The 19,958-nt window shown below is 39.3% G+C and overlaps 1 protein-coding gene across 5 annotated transcripts in view; it reads right to left on the bottom strand.

Moving 5' to 3' along the window:
• Window positions 1-19,958, bottom strand: part of LOC122806256 (peptidase inhibitor 16-like) — a 639,946-nt gene that overhangs the window by 152,269 nt on the left and 467,719 nt on the right. For all 5 annotated transcript variants that reach the window (XM_044076525.1, XM_044076526.1, XM_044076523.1 and 2 more), the window contains one exon: window positions 16,940-16,996. In XM_044076525.1, the coding sequence (XP_043932460.1) occupies window positions 16,940-16,996 (57 nt within the window). The remainder of the gene's footprint in view (window positions 1-16,939; window positions 16,997-19,958) is intronic.

Raw genomic sequence — 19,958 nt, 5'->3', positions numbered from 1 at the left:
TTTCTCACAAGTCTGAGTGTTGGGAGGTAAAAGGAGAGGGTTGTCTGTGTACATGTGGCAGTTGCTACACTACCTCAGAATGCCCAAGTTCACCAGGTTAATAGAAGAAAGCACAGGGAACTGACCTTCAGACATGCCAGGAGGGATGGTCATTATTACTAAGTACTGAAGCTGTTTCTTTATATATTCCTTTTACAGGAAAAATGTCACTCAAGGTGTCTGAGTCTGTACACAGCACCCTGAAAATTTAATTATGAAATATTTAGGTAGATATTCTGAAGTTAGAAACAAATCAAGCAGTACTTACTGAAAACAAAGAATTAGCTTGTCAAGAATGATGAAAAGAGGGGAGTCGCATGAATGGCTACTGCCTGGCTACTACTAATGCTGGTCTCCGCACAGCTTGACTTTGTTGGGATACAATGCTCCTTTGTGTCTTCTCTCACAAGAAGCAAAATGTTAGCATCAATCCCAAGAAGAGAAGCAGACCACGGCCTGTTTGTTGATCCACAGTCTTGCCCCAGATATTAATGTCACTAAGATATTCTAAAATCCTGAGTTTCAATGAGTGTGAAGTTTGTCCAACATAAAATGCTGAACAACTGCATGTGGCCAGATTTATGACCCAATCTGTATCACAATTCCCAAAAATATTAATTTGATACACCTTTAATGTGTTAGAAAATGAAAAGCATTCAGCCTTGGGAACATATTTACAAAAACTACAATGACCACAGGGATGGCAACCTTTCACTACTGCACCCCTTAAAGTCAACTGTTCCAAAGGTTGTTTAGCCACGTCACCTTTCTTATAGTGATTAAATCATTCACCCCAAAAATCGTGTCACTTTTAAAAGAAAAAAAATACATCTGCCAGGTAATAAGTTTTTTTAAGTGATCATCTATGAGTAGAATGTACCAGTATTTTTGAACCAAGTCCATAGAAAGCTAGTGTTACAACCAAACTTTGTGATAAGCCTAGGGGGTCCAATCAGATCCTTTCTTGGTTGGTATTGTAGTAATTGATTCCTATCAACTTGCCTTATTGAATAAAAGACATTCTGCATATCAGATTGCTTAAGCCCCCTATCCCAAAACCTCCTCATCATGTCCTGCAGTTCAGTATTATATACCGATTTGGAAGAACACATTTTCTTTTAATCTCATAAACTGAGATTTTGGTATATTTCTTATAACATGTTGGGGGGGGGGGCAACTATTCACTTGTAAAAGAGAATTTACCTGGGGAAACTTCCTAAAGATGTGCCTATTCAAAGTCCCATCTTCCTCCACAGTAACTAGGACATAGGTTCATAGGTTCATAGGTAGGTACTAGGCTATTGGCCCTAGGCATACTTCTCAACCAACCAGGGATATATTTCAACAGAATCAGGGACAAAGCCAGAAAAAATCAGGGACAATCAGGGACACTTTTAAAAATATTTGTGCTATTAACTTGAGACAGTCACAGAATATGAATTAATGTACATTTTGTGAGGTAAAAGATATCTACAACTCTTAATTATTGCCAATATTCATTAAGTTTAATTCACCAGCTTTCCTCCAAAAGTCACCAATTTTAGGAGGGATTAAGAGGGACAGAGCTAAAAGTTGAGTCAAAATCAGGAACAGTTGAGAGGTCTGGCCCTAGGGCCTATATGCACCTAGCCAAAGGTACCCTGGCTTTCGCCACCCAAGAAAATTATTTTCCTGTGCCACTGTCGAGCAGAGCCACGGAAGTGATCCCCGGGGTGAATTTCCTATCTCCCATCCAATCATCAATATTTTTCTTGAAGAGTGCTAATGAGGAGCTTTGTTTGATATAGATAGGTAGTTTGTTCCAGAGTATGGGAAGTCTCTGGGACAGGAATCTATCCCTCCAGCATGTTCCGTTTATTGTGGTGACAAGGTTTAGGTCCCTAGACCGTGTAGCTCATAGGGATTGGGATTTCTTTAAGTGGAGCATGTCTAAAAGCTCTGGGTTTGACATAGCTTTGTGTGTTAGGCAGAGATCACCTCTGAGTAAGAGATATGCAACGGAGTAAAGCTGCAGTTTTTTGAGACGGTCTGCATAGGGCATCTGTTTGAGACCGGTAATCCTCTTTGTAAGGTATTTCTGTGGCTTTTCTAGTTGTTGTACATGTCTTGTGAGGTACATACCAAAAGGGGCATTGTACTCTATAATGGGTCTAATGAGTGATGGGTAGAGGGGAACAATGACCTCTTTTTTCCTGGATGAGAAACCTTTTGTGATGAGGTGTGCCACATAGAAGGATTTCCTGACTACTGTGGCAATGTGATTATCAAAAGAGAGACTACTGTCCACCTGTGTCCGAAGGTCTCATCACACTTTCAGTGTTATGTAGACTACTGCCTATGTGGTAGCTCATGGGTACTGAGTTTTTACCAAAAGGGATGACAATGCACTTTTTGGCATTGAGCTTGAGGCCATGGCTTTGACACCAGGCATCTGTCTCAGCGAGGCCCTTTTGTAGGATGTCCAGATCTTTTGGAGTTTTGATTATGGCTCCTAGTTTGCAGTCATCTGCGAACTTCATTAGCCAATGACCTTCTGTGTTGGCCTGTACTTCAGAGAAGTAGATACCAAACAGGAGAAGACCCAGGACTGAACCCTGTGGTACTCCACTTGTCACTGGTCTGAAGTTGGATTTGGAGTTTGCTACTTTCACAGTGTGGGTTCTGTCAAAGAGCCATTTGGCAACCCATTTTGTGACATAGGGATTTATACCTAGTTTAGTGAGTTTATCTATAATTCCAGAGTGGGGGATGGTGTCAAAAGCCTTGGCGAGATCTAGATAGGCTGTGTGAACAACCTTACCCTCATCTACAGCTTTGGTGACTGCTTCAAAGAAGTCTATCAGGTTTAGGAGACATGATCTGCCTTTTACAACCCAAACTGGGTGGGGTCCTGAGTTTGGAGATTACCAATGTTATTGCTTATAAGTTCCATTATGATACGTTCCATAGCCTTGCAGACCAGGCTCGTTAGGCTAATGGGGCGGTAGTTTCCGGGGTCTGTGGTGGCTCCCCCTTTGTGGAGTGGGATAACTGTCGTTGTGTGCCATTTAGTGGGCACATAGCCAGAGGTGAGGCTATGATTGAACATGGTACTTAGGTGGGGTGCCAGTTCATTCTGTAGTTCATGTAGAACACAGCCTGGGATGTCGTCAGGTCTCATGGATGCTGTGTTCTTGGCTTTGGATAGTGTGTTTCTTACCTGTGCAGCCATGATTACAGGAACTTTGCATTCTACTGGTATAGAGATGGGCCCTTTAGGGGATGACAGGGGGGGGGGGTAAAGTTAGCAGTGAACCTATCTGCCAGGATGTTGGCAATATCAGTTGGTTCTGTATATTTAGTGCCATTGTGCTGTAACTCAGAGCAGATCTGAGTGTTGCCATTGAGATTCTTGACATGTAGAATGCTTTGTGGTTGCCTTTAGAGTCAGTGGCGATTTTGTTTTCATAACTAGCTTTGGAGGATTTTATGAGGGATCTCAGCTTCTTACTGAGGCTGACCAGGGAGTTTCTCCAATCATGGGATTTTACTCTTTTTTGCAACAGTTTCTTTCTTCTGTTGTAGAGTTTGTTTATGGCAGGGGACCACCAGATTGGCTTCCTTTTTTGGAGGATAGCATCTTGGTTCTGTTAGGGATTGCACAATGCATGCACTCATGTAAGTGCTTATAATGTGCATTTGTGTAGGATTCAGCAATCATACCTCTATTGTCCGTCAGCATGGGTGTCGTGAACTTTGCCACTTCTGTCTTAAGAAGCGTGAAGTTGGCTTTAGAGAAATTTTTTACTGTGGTTTCCCTAATGGGAGGTAGGGGAGGGATGTGGATGTCTAGGATGATAAGCTTGTGGTCGGATCTGACCAATGAGGAAATGATCTCTGGTGTGGAGCACTGGTTGCCCATGTTGGTAATAACCAGGTCTAGGATATTGCTGCCCCTGGTGGGGGTGTGGATAAGTTGATCCATGGCATTGGAATTTATGAATTCCAGAAAACGTTGAGCACAAGAGTTGGTACATGAGTAGTTTTCCCAGTTAATGGTAGGGTAGTTGAAATCACCCATTATTAGGGTGTTAGATTGTACCCTAATATTTTCCAGTGTATTAAGAAATGAGGAGTGGGAATCCTGGGGCATGGTGAGGGATCTGTAGCAAGCTACAATTTGTATTGCGGTCTTGCCCAGAGTTAGTTGCACTTGGATAATCTCGGATGCATTATGCTGAGCAACTAGCCTGGAGGTGTGGATATCCTTAATAAATATGGACATGCCTCCGCCTTTAGTGTTTCGGTCCAGGTTAGGTGGCCGAAAGGTGTGGTATGAATTATAGTCTGGTAATGCAGGGGTACTCTCTGGAGCCTTGAACCAGGTCTCTGTCACTGCACAGATGTCAATGTTCTCCATTTTAAGGAGTGCCTTGAGTGAGTGCATTTTGAGGTTTAGACTTATAGCATTGAGTAGCAATACCCTCAGATTCTTCTTGCCTGTACCTGTTAGGGTGGTGAATTTGGCATTTGAACCTTGCCTAAAAAAGGCACTATAGGGGTGGCTAGAGCCTTAGCCAGTATCCAGAATCCCAGGGGCGACAGGTGCAGGCCATCTCTGGCAAAGCATCGTGGTTTGTCGATCATGTCATCCCAGGCAGACATATACTGGATCCCCTTAGAATGACACCAGAAGCTTAGCCAATTGTTGAAGTCAATCATTTTGTCCTTGTACTGTGGTATCATTCTGGGTGATGGCAGGATGCTACACAGGGCTAGGGTCATACCTGCCTGGGCTACAAGATCAGACAGCTCCTCCATGTCCCTTTTCATGTAGCCGAAGGAGGTACATCTCAGGTCATTCACACCAACATGGACAATCACAGAGTCATATTTGTACTTGTTGTGGAGAGACCTGAGTGCATGCGTTATGTGGCGGATCCTGGCACCCGACAGGCAGCTGACAGTAACTTTCTCCTTGTTTAGCCTGGTGAGTGGAACATCAGTGTGCCTGACTATAGAGTAACCTATGACTAGAGTGTTGGGTACGTTGCTATGCCTTATGGGCTGTGGTTGAGTGGCACACTGAGTTTGTAGGCTATGTGTCATCTGGGTTGTGTTGGGGGGTGGAGGTTGCTTGTGTTTCGGCTTTGGAGGTCCCTGTTGCTTGGGCAGGTTTTTACTGAGAGCCTCCGCGAACGTAGGTGTGTGTTTTGTGTTTCTATGTGTGTGTTTTGGTGGTGTAGGTTTTGAGGGACTATGTGCTGAGTGTGGTGTGGTGCAAGTGTTTACCTTCTCCTCTTGATTGTCTAGTCCAGTCTTGGGTGAAGACAGCTTTGCTTCCAGTTTGGCTATATAAGTGCATCTCTCACAGGTTGTAGTGCTGGGTGGTAGGAGGAGAGGGTTGTCTGTGTACATGAGGCAATTACTGCATTGCCCCAAGATGCCCAGATTCATCAGGTAGACAGGAGAAAACACCGGGAGCTGACCCTTAGACATGCCTGGAAAGGTGCTTATTTGTTAAGTACTAGAAACTGGTTTTCCTCTAGACAGTGAGGAAAGTTGAGTGCTGTAGTAATTTGTAGCTTATTTAGTGCTTACAATAAGTTGTGAACAAGTGCAGAGCTCAAAGAAACAGATGAGTGCTGAAACAAAATTAAGCTAGAAGGCTTCCCTCCAACACAGAAAGGCTTGAGGGCCTAAAAGCCTACAAATAGTCCTGGACACAGCAAATCTTTATCCAGACTAGACTACCCACAGGAAAGGCAGGAAACAAGCTTAGAATTTTTTTTTTTTTTTTTTTAGTGGAAAGAGAGAAAGGAGTAGCACAAACTAAGCTGATTGGCCTTCTCAAATGTTCTCCCTGTAATGGGTAGAATGAGGTAATGACACTAGACTGGGAGAAGGGTCTCAGACCAAATTTACAGTAGGGATGGACAACTGCAAAGCCACCAACTAAAGAAAGCGTTTAACTGCAACAAGTTATCAGACACAAACAACCCAACAGATGCTGAATAAAAAGTGGACAATTTCCAGTCAATAATTCACACACAGTGAAACTAGCTAGAAAAATATACAGTACACAAAGTGCTATAGATAACTTGAAAAAATAAGCAAAAAAACAGGATACTTAATGTTATATATCATAGATCCGAGTTTGCTAAGTGTCCTTCCTTCGATTAGCTCAGTGTGAAATGGCAGAAACACTCACAACTTAACTTCTTAGGTAACAGAAAGTTGAAACCTGAGACAACTTTTAAGAAACAAAAAGCTCAAAAGAACCAATGAGGTGCTTAGTCTAAGCTGTAGTCCAGCATCTAGGAATGTAATCTGTCTGGGGTCATGATGTATACTGAATTGGCTACCCCATTTGCTATCATTAAGATATTCTACAAACTCCAACAAATATGTAACATCAGATCTCTACACCAACCGACAACCATACAAATAACGTCTCCAGATGTCCACAGATTCTAAATAAATATTATGGGACTCGTCATAAATAATCTGTTCTTCAATAAAACCCATAACGAGGTCAGCATAAATGGGCGCAAATGACGCACCAATAGCTGTACCCCTGAGTTGTAAGTAACATTCCTCTCTGAAATAAAACACATTTGTTGTTAAAACATATTCAGCCAAACATAATAAGAATGTGTTGAAACCCAGGCTATAAATTAAGGCTCTATTCAACCAATATTCTAAGGCCAACAAGCCCACCCAGTGAGGAACAGGTTCACAGGTTCATAGGTTGGTACTAGGCTATCGGCCCTAGGGCCTATACAAGTCTAGCCATAACAATTTCCTGGCTATTTCTTCCCACAAATTTACTTCTCTGGACCCCTGTCTAGCAGGGCTACTGACGTGATCCCCGGGGTAAATTTTCTATCTCCCATCCAGTCGTCAATGCTCCTTTTGTCTATAGAATAAAAGAGGGCCAAGGAGGCACTCTGCTTGACATGTATGAGCAGTCTATTCCAGAGTATGGGGAGTCTCTGGGTCAGGAACCTAGCCCTCCAGTATGTTTTGTTCATTGTGATGACAAGGTTTGGGTCCCTGGAGCATGTGGCTCTGATGGATTGGGATTTCTTTAAGTGTAGCATGTCCAACAGCTCTGGGTTTGACATGGCCTTGTATGTTAAGCTGAGATCATCTCCAAGTAGACGACATGCGACTGAGTATAGCTGGAGTTTTTTAGTCGGTCAGCATAGGGCATCTGCTTCAGGCCTGTAATTCTTTTAGTGAGGTGTTTCTGCGGCCTTTCCAGTTGTTGCAGATGTCTTGTGAGGTACATACCAAATGGGGTGCTGTACTCTATGATGGGTCTAATGAGGGATGAGTACAGTGGGACAATGACCTCCTTTTTTCTGGATGAAAAGCCCTTAGTGATGAGGTGTGCCACATAGAATGATTTTCTACTGTTGTGGCGATGTGGTTATCGAAGATGAGACCACAGTCCACCTGTGTTCCTAAGTCTCTTATCACACTCTGTGTTTAGTGTACTGCCATCTATGTGGTAATTCATGGGCACATGTTTTTTCCCAAAGGGGATAACTATACATTTCTTGGCATTGAGCTTGAGCCCATGGCTCTGGCACCAAGCATCTGTTTCTGTAAGGCTGTTTTGTAGAATATCCACATAATTTGGGGATTCAATAATGGCTCCCAGTTTGCAGTCATCTGCGAACTTTGTTAGCTAGAGTCCCTCAGTGTTGGTCTGTACTTCAGAGAAGTAGATGCCAAACAAGAGCGGTCCCTGGACTGAACCCTGAGGTACTCACTTGTCACTTGTCTGGAGCTGGATTCGGAGTCGGCTAGTTTTACAGTGTGGGTTCTGCCAGTAAGCCATTTGTCAACCCATCGAGTTATGTAGGGATTTATGCCCAGCTTATTAAGTTTATCTATGATTCCAGAGTGGGGGATGGTGTCAAAGACCTTGGCAAGGTCCAGATGGGCTGTGTGGACTGCCTTACCCTCATCCATGGCTCTGGAGAATGATTTGAAGAAGTCAATCAGGTTCAGGAGACATGATTGGCACTTCACGAATCCAAACTGGGTGGGGTCCAGTGTTTGAAAGTTGCCAATGTCTTTGTTTATAAGTTCCATGATAATACGTTCCATGGCCTTGCAGATCAGGCTCATCAGACTGATGGGACGGTAGTTCCCAGAATCCAAGGTGGATCCCCCCTTGTGGAGTGGGATAACTGCAGGTGTGTGCCACTCAGTGGGCATGAAGCCTGAGATGAGGCTATGATTAAACATGACGCTTAGGTGAGGTGCCAGTTCATTTTGTAGTTCATGTAGTACACAGCCCGGGATGTCATCTGGTCCCATGGAAGCTGTATTCTTAGCTTTGGACAGTGCGGTTTTTACCTGTGTGGCCGTGATTACCGGAATCTGGCAATTTTTCTGTATTGAGATGGGCCCTTTAGGGGGTAAGAGGGGAAGTGAAGTTGGCACTGAATCTATCTGCCAGGATATTAGCAATGTTGGTACACAGAGCTTTTACAGCCAATGTGCACAATGACCAACCATGATCTAATTGCATATGTTCAATAATATTCAAAAATTCAGCAGTATCTTGAATCCTAGATCATACCATTTTCAACAAAGGTTTTAAATAATACATAAGGAATTCAGATAATGGTTCCCTCAAAACCCCCTTACCAGAAACAATGGGCCTACCAGGTGGACAATTTTAATTTTTATGAATCTTAGATAAAAGATACAAATATTGTCTCATAGGATCCTGTATTATCAACTGACTAAATATTTCTCTGGAAATAATACCCTCCTCCACTGCTAACCTCAAAAAGCTGTCAATTTCCATCTTCAATGCTGAAGTGGGATCCAGGTACATTCGTTGATAATATCAATGGTCTGATAACTGACTTTGGGCTTCTGCGTAGTATATGGCCCAATCCCATACAACTACAGTACCGCCTTCATCAGCCTTATTAATAACAATTTGTTTATTGGAAGCCAAATCTTTCATAGCCTGCCATTCCACCTTAGTTAAGTTCTTTTTCCTAATGTTAGAATGAGCACAACATGTATGATGCAATTCCTTCAACAATTGTTGCTGAAAGCTGGCCACAAATTTGTTAACAGGGGGTGTACAAGTGTGTGTGGGGGGGCTTGAACATAAACCTAGAAGCACTACTCTCTTGATCATGTCTATCCAAAAATATAATTTCAGACTTAATAATCTACGAAAAGAAAACACATCATTGGCAAAGATGTCGTCTGGTACATTATAACATGGAACAAAACCCAAACCCTTGTTTAATAATTCAATATCAACAGCAGACAAAGACACAGATGATATATTATGAACATTCACATTTTTCGTTACTTGGACATCATTAATTGCAGTAATGTCTCTAGGGTAGAACCTCCTGCTCTGATGCTTTCTTCCAGCCTTTCTGACTGGTTGATTTCTTTCTGGGAATGGGAAAAGAGGGTGAAGCCTCTAAAACAGTTACAGTGGCTGAAGAAAATTCTTCATCCAAAGTCCCAGACGTACTATCACATTTCTTTAAAATACATTTTTGTAACATAAGGCTGCTTCTTAGTATTCATAAACTTAACCACTTTCTTCCTATGAATTTTTTTCCCACCCTGATAATCTCTAGAATCTCTATACAATTTCTTAAGCAGTTTAACTTTTAATTCACATTCCACAGTGACCAATTTTTTTTGTCAGCATCTCTTTCTGCTTGCCAAATTCAACATGTTGCTCAAATTTTTCTGATTCATGCAACATCCTCACTTTATCACCCAGCTGCTCTGCCTTTCATAAAATGACAACAAAATCTTTACAAAAAGCATTGATGCAGCCTGTTGTACTTCCTGCCATTCACTCATAAGTTGGTCATCCAACCCCCTTGCAAAAGGCTGCAAATGAACCCTTAAACCCCTAGGACAAAAACCTCACAGAATATGCTTTAAAAAGTTTGTAATGCCATACATTAGTTCTCAAATCCTTCATAGCTGCACACAGTTGTTTAAAAAAATCATTACAAGAACTGGAATTTAAAACAGTACCTGCATGCTGTTTATTAGAATTATGTTCAAAAATGTCCATGTCATCTTTAGCAGCAGTCAGTCCTTTGACAAATTGAGCCAATTCCATTCTTGCCAACACTAATCTTCTTTATGAAAAGTTGTTGTTTGAATTTAATTCTATTATATAAAATCCACCAAAAATGAAGTAGAAAACCTGCTTGTTCTAGAAAATACATCATATGGAGACTCACCAGTACTTCGCAGAACAAAACATTTCTCTCAGGTTTCTGGGGGTAGATCACAAATGGAACAATCCAAAACTTTTCCCAAAAGAGTGTAGAAACAGTGGCTAAATTTGTTTAATTTCTTTTTTCCTTCTTTTCCTCAATAAGTAATTATGAGACTTCTTCTAAATAAACTGGAATAACATATGGAGCCTGCAGTGTTACACAAGATGGTACTTCTCCACCCAGGCTTCATTTCCATGACTCAAACTCCCTCCAGGATGTCATCACAGTGAACAGTGATGAAGGCATGAAGTTGCTGAAACTAGTCTGCTCCTTAATGAAATAATATTAAATAAATGGTTTTGCTGATTTGAAGTGTTGACAGCTGGTGTTTGGACTCATTCAACTATATCCATGGCAACTTCCACGGTTTTCCAGTCTATAGCATCCATGAATGATATATGTGCTGCAGCAACTTGGGCTTCTCCCCATACCTTTGTTACTCATTACAAATTGGATCTGGTCTGGAAAGTTAGAGCGTCACTTGGTTCAATGGTGTTCAGGAATATCCTTCCTTGAGTCCACCTGGGATCTCAGGTAGCTGGGGACTCTGTCCTATTGGTTTAGGATAGAATGAAAATGGACAACATTAGATAAAGAAATTATTTGCTCACCATAACGTTCCATCTGCGTTGTCCATTTTCATTCTTCCTCAACTTCCCACCCACCAACTCCCATCCTTTGAGACTCCTGGAAGATTAAGTGATTAGACATCATCACTGTCCTATATATTACACCCCATATATTGTCTTCTTCGTATATGACTGCATGTCAGTGACTTACCTCCTTCTCCTTCCTTTACACTGCAAATATTTCTTTGTAGTAAAAATCAGCAAACAAGATCTGAGGTACTTGGGGTTGTTGCATTGTGGGTAAGAGAGAAGCTTGAGAGTTCTTGGTTGCCACTAGCTTTAGCAACGGCCGAGATGGATCCAAGGGACTGGATCTGATCCCATTAGTTGAGGAAGAATGAAAATGGACAACACAGATGGAACGTTATGGTGAGTACATAACTTTTTTACATAATGGGTAGTCACTTCAGATAGAAAAAAGACCGAATTACACAAAGTAGATTTCTGCTCACTAAAGGAAAGAGATGCTAAAATATTCCTCATAGTCTCACAAGAGGCAAGCAGAAACATCAACATAAAATAGTTGTGAATTCTAAAAAACAAATGTTGCAGAAGAATACACCTTTTCCCAATACCTTTATTTTGTTGATCTGTCACGGACCCATATAGCGCAAACTGCATTCATCCGCACCATCCAGTCCATGCCTCACGGGTACATTCCTAATAATGTCTTAAGCTTAAGAAAATGTGGCTAAAAATGCGATAAACTTAAAAAAACTTTACACTGAATGCCAACTGCATGTTATGCCTTTCAGAAGCCCCTGTTGCTGCTGCTCAACTCATTGTACTCTACACGTGTTTAACATTAAAAGACGCAAACCTAATCAACTGATGAAGCATTTGTGCAGGACATTTTGTAGTCGTGCAGTATTATCGAGTTTGAGAATTCCCACTCTTGTCATTTTAAAAATATATGGTATGCATAGCAAAAATCATTTGCTAGTACGCAAGTAGTTTTTTTAACTTGGCATTAAAGATACAGAATAAGACTTGTATCTAACTTGTAGTTAACTGCACTAATGTAAAACATTATTTGGAGAAAAGAGGTTGACATTCTGCATATATGTGAGAACAGTGTGTGTGTGTGTGTGTGTGTGTGTGTGTGTGTGTGTGTGTGTGTGTGTGTTGGTAATATTTCTGAAATTCAGACAATATGGAGGAACTTGCATTTTATTTGCATTTAAGGAAGTGCGTGTGTGTGTGTGTGTGTGTGTGTGTGTGTGTGTGTGTGTGTGTGTGTGTGTGTGTGTGTGTGTGTGTGTGTGTGTGTGTATGTGTGGGAGGGGTACATAGTAGGTGCTTTTAACTGTTCATTTGCAGAATGTCCATGATTTATTTGTCTTGAATTTTGTTCTCTTCTCATAATTTTTTGTTTGGGACTGCAGTCAGTAAATAATGCTAGACACCTGAGTTCAGATGTGTTTTCTCTCTGAAAAAGCATATTATGCAAAGCTTAATATTCTATCAACAATCTATGTATGTAGTGGTAACATTGGCCCCATGATTTCCGCTCTTTGAACACCATTACAGTATAGATTTCTTTTGGATTCTTGAGTTATGAGGCTGAAAAGTAGTATGTGTGTGTGTGTGTGTGTGTGTGTGTGTGTGCGTGTGTGTGTGTGTGTGTGTGTGTGTGTGTGTGTGTGTGTGTGTGTGTGTGTTTGGGCGGTTGCATGTGTCTGGGGAGTGCTGGAATTTTTCCTGATTTCATGGAATGTCCCTGATTTTTTGCCTGATATTTTTGTGTGATCCTTGTAAAGTTTGTTTTCTTCTACATAATTAATGAGAATTGCAATCACCAGAAAAAGGAACACCAATCTAGCAACTTTATAATTATATAAGGTTAATATTTGTTCCTAATTTTGTTTATTTGTCTAGTTTACCATTACTTTGCAGTTTTCTCCTAGACTTGAGCTAAGGGGTTGAAAGGTGTAATCCTGGGTATTGACTAGAGTATCATTTGTATTACATTGGGATGAAATGGCTAGCCTTGAAATGGCCTCCAGGTCAATGGCCTAGTAACTCCTATGATCCTGTGGTATGGGGGAGGGGTGTCCCAATGTATTCTGACAGCTGTAATATAAAGACATGCATTCCTCTGCCACAGTTATTTTTGTATTTATTTTATAGGTTTCTCTTTGATTCTTGATCTAAGAGGATGAGAGGTATGATGTGGGGAGAGGTATGACGGGGGGTGACAGTGGGAATCGTATTGTGACAGAAGTGAAATAAGAAAAAATATTCACCACACAGGAATGTATTTATTCATTCATTCATTTGATTGTAATCAAAAATCTGTGTAAGTGAGAAAGTGTGATTTTATTTTTATGCCAAATGGATTTGTTGTACTGTACTGGTTCACCGTCCATTTCATGCAGGAATGGGCATGGCCAGAGTGATTGACAAACCTAATGCCTGTGACGTGCTACGCAAATAATGCATGATTGACATGCAATGCAAATTTGTCAGTAACATCCTGTATACATTGATTGCTGATTAACACGTGACCTTTGAGTGTTTCTCAAGAAAGAGGGACAGAGTGTGAGAATGCCTGTGACAGCAGGAATATGCATTGTGTAGTCTTTTTTTTACCCTCTTCCTCAATGTAGTGCAATCTCAGAGTTGGTATATTAAAGTAGCGGGGAAGTTGGGTGCACAGCCCCTCACAAGGGGGTGCAGGGTGGCTTCCCCCCTGCAAAAGCAAAGGGAAGACATCCTTAGTAAGATGAATTTAACTTGTTTTAAAACTTTTATGATTGGAAGCTTTAAAATACCTGGTTTTGGTCCGTTTTGCAAAAAGTTGCCAAATTAGTAAGAAAAAAAGGCACATATCATAAACGAGGCAACCAACAAACACACCTTGTTCAACTGAATATTCATGCAGCCCAGGAACGCATGACAATGTTTATTCATGACTACTGTTTGACGTCATCCTGTTGCTGCATGTTGGCCGGTGTTTGGGAGGCACTTTCTACTGCGCATCCAGCGAGCCAGTACAGTACAACATTGACTGACAAATTATGAATATATGTCATATTAATATTTCTAACATGATCAAGACAAGAGTTGATGGTAGCTTATAGTGTCAGTTGATCTATTACACGATGCTGGGAAAAATGTCAGAGAGCTGCTATTGTTTGGCTTGCATTGCTGAAACTTATACTTGTTTAGCATAAATATGGTAAATATGCATATTTTATGTAAATATCTCGTGCAGTGTCTGTTTAGCATAAATATAGTAAATATGCATATTTTATGTAAATATCTTGGGCAGTGTCCAAATAGTAGTGTGATGGAACAACATTTCATACAACAGGTCATCGCACAAGTGAGGAATATCTACTGACCCCTATACAGTGGCTGTTTAGTAACAGTGTGACTTCTTTTTATTCCAAATTATGAATATATGCTGTATTCATATTTTGTTAATAACTTGACCTAGTTAATGCTTATATGGTATCAAATGAAAGCATAAACGGTGCTGGAAATGTTGTCATCAATACTTTATGTTTGCCTGCAACCAATCTGCAAATATCTATACCTGTTTAGCAATAAAATAAGTAAATATGCATAAATATTGTATCTCTGTACTTATCTTTAGGATTGTTCACCTGGGTACACTGTAGAAAAGCATTGCACATGACTAGTGAACACAGAGCTCATTCATGGCCCCAAAGACAAATAGAGTACTTTGTACCAAAGAAAATATGAATTATTTTCCAGAAATATGATGAATATATGTCATATGTTAATAATCATATTAATAATTTGAAACAGAATATATTTATATGGTACCCCATGGTATCAAATGAAAGCATTAGCAATGCTGGAAAAGCTCTGCACTGATAATTGGTGTTTGTCTAGCACTGTTTACAGACATTTGCATTTTTGTCCATTATTATGAACATATGCATTCAAATCATAATTATGCAAATATCTCAAAAATGGAGTGATATTCACAAAACTGATTTGCTGCAAATTGAAGATCACATCACCATTATACCTGGTTAACATATTAATTAATACCACCACTGTGAAGAGGAGTGTCTGCTGAATAATTTTCATATTTTAAAATTTTTTGTAACTTTTATAGTTTTTAGATACATATATTTGCTTACAGGTGGATTGAAAAACTGCATTCTCAGAATTTTAGATCAGGTGAAAGATGACCACACAGCAACTCTGCAGGAGTCAGGAGCTGTGACATTCCACTCAGACACACACTCATGGCACATTTCTATTATAGTGCACATTTAACTTAAGAATAAAAGAACTGTGCACAACATAATGCACAAATGCATGCACAACAAGCATATGCCAGCACATATTTTTATCTGCCTTCTGGGTCAAATCTGGAAAGAATGTATAAAAACTTGAAAAGATTTTGGGCAACAGACTGACTGTCATGGAAATTATAGGCTGTGACAAAATCATCCTCCAAGGCACACAAAATAGGGGAATAGAGGTAAGTTCTATACACCCCAGTAGTAACAAATCCTAGCAATTCCTGAGAGACTGAAAACCTCACTGTTGTTTCCCCACAAAAGAACTGATTCATTATGGAGATAGTTTAAAAAAAAGAGAATTCCTCAAAGGAACGGGCTGAAGCCACACTCTCCTCATAATCTGAATCAGAAATCTGTGGATACACACCATAATCTGTCTCGTCATAATTATTTAGAGATCCTAGCTCTTGAATCTCTTTACAGAATGAAGAATCACTTTTTTCTTTTACAAGAAACAGCTATACAGGAAGGGTGAAGGACCAGCACTAAAACCCCAACCAAGTCCAATAAATTACTACTGTCCAGTGTCACTGAGACAGGAAAAGACATGTGTTTACATTTTTGTTTCATTTTGACAGGAATATCTGAATAAACAGAACAAGAATTGTCAGCAATAACCTCCCAATTAATGGGCAGGGCTTTTTGGATAGACAGAGTGTCATTCTATGCTCCTTCTCCAAGGACCGATCAGAGTGGCTCTACCTATACCTACCTATAACCTATTTATAACCTAGGCTATGTAACAATTTTCTTCTTTTTGTGGCTGAAAGAATGAAGAACAGAGGAACCAAAAGGTTGTTGCATAGTTAATCTGAAAAATTTTCCTGAGTACCAAGGAAGCCTAGCAGCATTAGTTAGTAAAAGTGGCAAGCATAAAATATGTAACTGTTTCCTTGTTAAAATACAGTAAGAAGCACTTTAAACACTTATTCTAGCCTCCAAAGGTAAAATAAAAGTTTCACCACAAAAAAGGTAGTTTAAAATAGGTTTTAACAACTTTTTACCACGGGAGTAAAAAAAGTAACACTCCTGTTTAAAAATCAATAAATGTCATGTGACAGTGAATAAAATCACCTTTTATAAGCTTAATAAATTAAAGTTTTACAGAAAAAGTAATCTTTCTGTTATAAAATGTAAAGTGGAAGGTTTTTCCTCCAGAATGTTACTATTGAACAGTTTATATCGCCATGTCCCACCCACTCTTGTCATTGGCTAATGTTACTATGAAACCATCAGTGTCCACCCTCTTCTGCATCACTACCTACAGCTCCCAATTTTTCTATTCTGAGTCAGCCTTGTTTATTCTGCTGTCATTCTTGCCAATAAACATAAGGTGTCATATGTTTATGCAGAGAAAGATCCTGGAACAGCTGAATTGTGCAGACACACACTCATGGCACATTTCTATTAAAGTGCACATTTAACTTAAGAATAAAACTGTATGCAAAGTAATGCACAAATGTATATGCAACCTGCATATGCCATCACATAGTTTTATTTTATTTTGCAAATAGATTAATTAAACCACTGGAACAACTTTTCAGTAATTATCTAGTTACAGCATGTATAAGAAAATATAGAAGTAAAAACAGTAGAGTAGGAAACTGCAGACATGACATTTTGCAGAATTCTGATGCATGCATGCACCCTTTTTCAGTCAGCAAGTACATTTTTACCAATAGTTAAGGCAGAGCAAATGATAATATACCTGCAAATTCTGATTCAGTAGAATTCATAGACCAGTACTCACGATAGGTGCTTGCTTCTAAAAATATAAAAAGAAAATAATGCAACAGTTAAGATACATGTAAAAACTTTTTTATTCGAATTCCCAAAGTGAATTACAGAGTAGCACATGCCTGCATTCCTCCCATACAGCAAACCCAGGAGATGTCAGGCCTTCACCTGCACATTTATCAATAATCAGACTATAAATAAGTGTGTGTCTGTGTGTGTGTTACTTTGCATTGCACACATCTTACCAGATTATATTACATTTTACTTATTGTAAGCTACAACAAAAGTAAAGCTGTATTATTTAACTGGGAAATTCAAATAAAATATACAAGTACTGCTGATATCAGTACTTTTAAGTGTTTTGGGATATAGCAGCACACACATTAAACTTTCAACATCATATGGAAATGATAAAAGCAAAAAATTAACAAAATATTCTTCTCATTGTTTTTTTAAACACTTTTATTAAAGTATTACTTAAAACACAGATGAACATACATTAAGAGAAAAGAAAACTAACCATGTTAACATTTTTTTCCTTTTACATACATTATACTTCACATATCTTTTGTTTCTTTGTAACTATCATTAGTCCAGCATTACATAATTTGCCCAATTATTGTCTTCCCTTAAACCTCACTCCTCATCTTGAATATTATTCTGCATGCATTGTTTCCACGATTTCTATTTATTTCTATGTAATTGGCTCCTTCTCTTTTCTAAAGATCCTTCTGCTAGTTCTTTTTTCTCTTTTATGATAGTCAATACTTCAACTACAGCTGGTTCAGACTTTGATTTTCATTTTCTAGTTGCTTTTTTGTCAGCCAGCGGAATTAAAATTAACGAGGCCTTACTATGTCGAGGCAATTTAGATCCTGGTTCCCAGATCAAAAGAATCATTGCCTTAGTTATTGCCATTTGGTCACCCAATATTTCTGAACAGGGAATCTTTAAAATCTGCCAACAAAGCACGCTCCCAAATCTTATGTTTCAGGTAACTCTTCCCCATCATGCTTTCAATGTTTGCTATCTACCTGAGGAAAATTCTGCTTGAGGTACAAAAATACATACGTAAACAATTCCAAGCAAAAATCCTAAACCTTCTGGACTTTGTTGCATACCTGGGAGCCATACGTATTCCCTCCCATTGTTCTTGTAAATTGCTTTTCTAGTCACTCCTAATCTTTTTTAAACTCCTCTGATTTATTCATATTATTTATAGTTATCGTGCAATATTTTATATGCCCTATTAGTTACCGATTTTTAACAGCAGCTTCTGTTCCAGATTCACCTAAAAACTCTACCAGAGCAGGTCTTTCATGCAGGATTCCCCTGTCATTTTTTTTTTGCCTATACTCTGATATCAAACCCTGGTAGGGAAGACAGCCTTTAGCCTGCAGTCCAAACATCTTCTTGGCTTCATCTCACTGATTACCTTTTCCTCTCAAGTTATTTACTCTAAATACCATGGCTTCTTAGCCATTGTTTTTTCAGTACATTCCAGCCCCCTCTTGCCTACTTTCTCTACCCCATGCTTGCAATCATGCCTATTGGAAAAAGCTCCTTTCCCCATTCTCGTGTTGGCTTAGTTCTTTTTAGAATACTTTCTACTACTTTATGGATATAATATTCTGTATGGCTCTTACTATTCTCCGTAAGGATCTGCACACAAAATCCCACTGTATCCTTATTCCTTGAACTTCCACCCTGCATCATCATCATCATCCCTTTCCACTTATAACCTTCTGTTTGTGTTTTATATAAAATACCACTTCAAATCAGGTAATCCTAAACCACCTTGTTCTATTGGAAGGATCAGCTTATCCCACTTAACTCTTGCCCTCTTTCCTTCCCACATAAATTCATTCAACTCTTTATTAATTTTTGTCCTCAACTTCTCCTCTGGTTGATAAAAATATGCCTGACCCATATATAAAAATAAAGGGACTAAAACATTTTCACTGCTTGTATCTTGCTATCCATATCCATAAACAAGAGCTTCCAGTTTCTTAGTTTTCAGTTATCTTTTGTTTAGTCTATTCTCACACATCCTTAGCTGCCATAACAGAAGTATTTTCAATCCATACTCCTAAATACTTCATCCTATCATGTCCCCTATGGGTATTGTTGAACCAATTTGTGTGTGGGTACATAATTTATGGCTATAGCCTTTGTTTTATCTTCACTAATTTTTATAACCCCAAAAGACTTGAAACTGTCTCAAAATGTTCCACAACACATAGATGTCCTTTTCTGGATTTATCAGGTACAAAATAATATCATCTGCAAATAAAGCCAGCATTTCTGGACAGTTATACCAATTATATCCTTGAATTTCAGAGTCCCTTATTTCTTTACCAATGGCTCTAAATATAAAGGAAATAACAAGGGGGAAAGAGGACACCCCTACCTGGTTCCTCTGTTCAAACACAGCACAACTCCAATCCTTCATATATCTTTCTAATTAACTGTATTATTTTATGAGGGGAATGCAAATTCTTCCATTGCCCTACTCATAGAATCCCAGCGTAGTCTGTTCAATGCTTTCTCTGCATCAAGACCCACCAAAAACAATAGTATTTTCTTACATTCTACTTCCCTCTGATCATCATTGTTCTATTAATATTGCCAAATGTTTGTCTCCCCTCCAATAAAACCACATTGAGCCATATCTATCAGTTTTGGCAACATCTTTGCCATTCATTTAGCTACTATAGATATAAACAGTTTATAGTCATGGTTTAAAATTGAAATAGGTCTATATGAAGTTGTGTCTGATGGGTCTTTATTATCTCTGGGTAATACAGCTGCCACAGCTTTCTTTCAAGATGCTTGTGCTTACTCTTCTTTTAAAATATTGTTAAACAAAAAAAATCTAGATTTCCCTTCACCTCAACCACATCTCCCATATACCCGAAGCTGTTAACCTGTTCCATTGTTTTGCCTTCTACTTCAGTTTTCAGATTCTTCTAATTCCACCATTTTGCTGC

This window comes from Protopterus annectens, chromosome 7.part0 (assembly GCF_019279795.1).
Source record: "Protopterus annectens isolate FY-2018-M chromosome 7.part0, PAN1.0, whole genome shotgun sequence".
In the NCBI taxonomy this organism is placed as follows: domain Eukaryota; kingdom Metazoa; phylum Chordata; order Ceratodontiformes; family Protopteridae; genus Protopterus; species Protopterus annectens.
This window is presented reverse-complemented; position numbering and strand designations above follow the sequence as displayed.